Source organism: Lathyrus oleraceus, chromosome 1 (genome assembly GCF_024323335.1).
Source record: "Lathyrus oleraceus cultivar Zhongwan6 chromosome 1, CAAS_Psat_ZW6_1.0, whole genome shotgun sequence".
Lineage (NCBI taxonomy): Eukaryota > Viridiplantae > Streptophyta > Magnoliopsida > Fabales > Fabaceae > Lathyrus > Lathyrus oleraceus.
The window spans coordinates 201,930,652-201,932,420 of record NC_066579.1 but is presented as its reverse complement, the minus strand read 5'-3'; the positions used below and the strand labels follow the sequence as shown (position 1 = coordinate 201,932,420).

Here is a 1,769-nt window from a genome sequence, read left to right as displayed (position 1 = left end):
GACAATAGCACTAAGTCAGTAATGGTTAATAATAAAGAAAATTACTGAGTGACTTTATGAAAGAGAAGAAAGAAAAAATGAGAAATAAGAAATAATAATAAACAGTAATTTAGAAGATAGAATTAATAACTAAAAATAAAGTGTGGGTTGTCTCCCACCAAGCGCTTTGTTTACTGTCGTAAGCTCGACAAAAATTGGTTAAAGGTTAATTCGATGAATGAGCAGGCAGCTCTGCAAGCTTTAGATTCGTGAAAACAAATTTGTTGTCAATGTTATGGTAATGTTTCAAACGCTTCCCATTTACGGTAAATGGTTCACTAGCTTTTCCCTTTATCTTTATCGCTCCATTTGGAAAAACTTTGGTAATTTCAAAGGGACCGAACCACCTAGAACGAAGTTTTCCTGGAAAGAGTTAAACAGAAGTACTTTGTCACCCTCATTAATCTCTTTCCTCGATATACGATTGTTATGCCATTTTTTAGTTCTTTCTTTATAGATCTGGGCATTCTCGTACGCGTCTAATCTAAGTTCTTCTAGTTCATGGATATCTAATATTCTTTTCTCGCCTGCGGCAGTATAATTGAGATTAAGGGTCTTAACGGCCCAATATGCTTTATGCTCTAATTCTACTGGCAGATGACACGATTTTCCATCAACTAGCTTAAATGGTGTGGTTCCTATTGGGGTCTTATAAGTTGTCCTATATGCCCACAGGGCTTCGTGTAACTTTGAAGACCAATCTTTCCTAGAGGTGGCAACTATTTTTCCCAAGATTTGCTTAATTTCTCTATTTGAGACTTCTACTTTCCCACTCGTTTGTGGGTGATAGGGTGTTACTACACGGTGTCGGACTCCATATTTTAATAATAGCTTTTCAAAAATCTTTGAAATGAAATAGGAGCCACCATCACTGATGACAAGTCTCGGCACACAAAATCTAGGAAAGACTATATGCTTAAAGAGCCTAATCACCACTCGTGCGTCATTTGTTGGAGAGGCTATAGCCTCAATCCATTTCGATATGTAATCGACAGCAATGAGTATGTACTTGTTACCAAAAGAAGATGGGAATGGTCCCATGAAATCAATTCCCCACACGTCAAAGACTTCTACTTTCAAAATACCTTTAAGTGGCATTTCATCGCGTCTAGAGATGTTGCCAGTGCGTTGACACCGGTTGCAATTTATGATTGCGATGTGGACATCTTTCCACATAGTGGGCAAAAAGAGGTCGGCTTGCAAGATCTTGGCGCAAGTCTTTGAGGTGCTTGAATGTCCTCCATAGGAAGCATAATGACAGTGGGAGATTATATTTTTTACTTCATCTTCGGGGACACATCGACAGAAGATTCCATTAGCGCCTCTTTTGAAAAGTAGAGGCTCATCCCAATAGTACTGTTTAAGATCATGGAAGAATTTCTTCTTTTGTTGGTAAGTCAAGTCCAGCTGCTAAGTTGTTGACGAAGTCAGCATACCACAGCAGTGTGGTTTTAGTGTAAATTGCTTCCACTACTTCATTTGTTTCGGTATCCTTACAAGTTAGTGCATATTTAGTTGTATTACTTTCCAACTGGGTTATGAGTCGTTCATAAGGGAAATCATCATTGATAGGCACTCGTTCAGGTTCAATACCTTCCATCCTTGACAAGTGATCAGCTACGACATTTCCAGTGCCTCGCTTATCTTTGATTTCTAAATCAAACTCTTGTAGGAGTAAAATCCACCTTAGGAGTCTTGGTTTGGTATCCTTTTTACTTAATAGGTACCTA

The 1,769-nt window shown here is 38.4% G+C and overlaps 1 protein-coding gene across 1 annotated transcript; it reads right to left on the bottom strand.

Moving 5' to 3' along the window:
- Window positions 1-336: 336 nt before the first annotated feature.
- LOC127099720 (uncharacterized) lies at window positions 337-1,215 on the bottom strand. The gene has a single exon (XM_051037406.1). The coding sequence runs from the start codon at window positions 1,213-1,215 to the stop codon at window positions 337-339; it is 879 nt and encodes a 292-aa protein (XP_050893363.1).
- Window positions 1,216-1,769: the final 554 nt, after the last annotated feature.

Coding starts and splice junctions, on each gene's coding strand:
- LOC127099720 (XM_051037406.1), bottom strand. CDS start 1,215: ATGTGGAAAGATGTCCACATCGCAATCATAAATTGCAACCGGTGTCAA.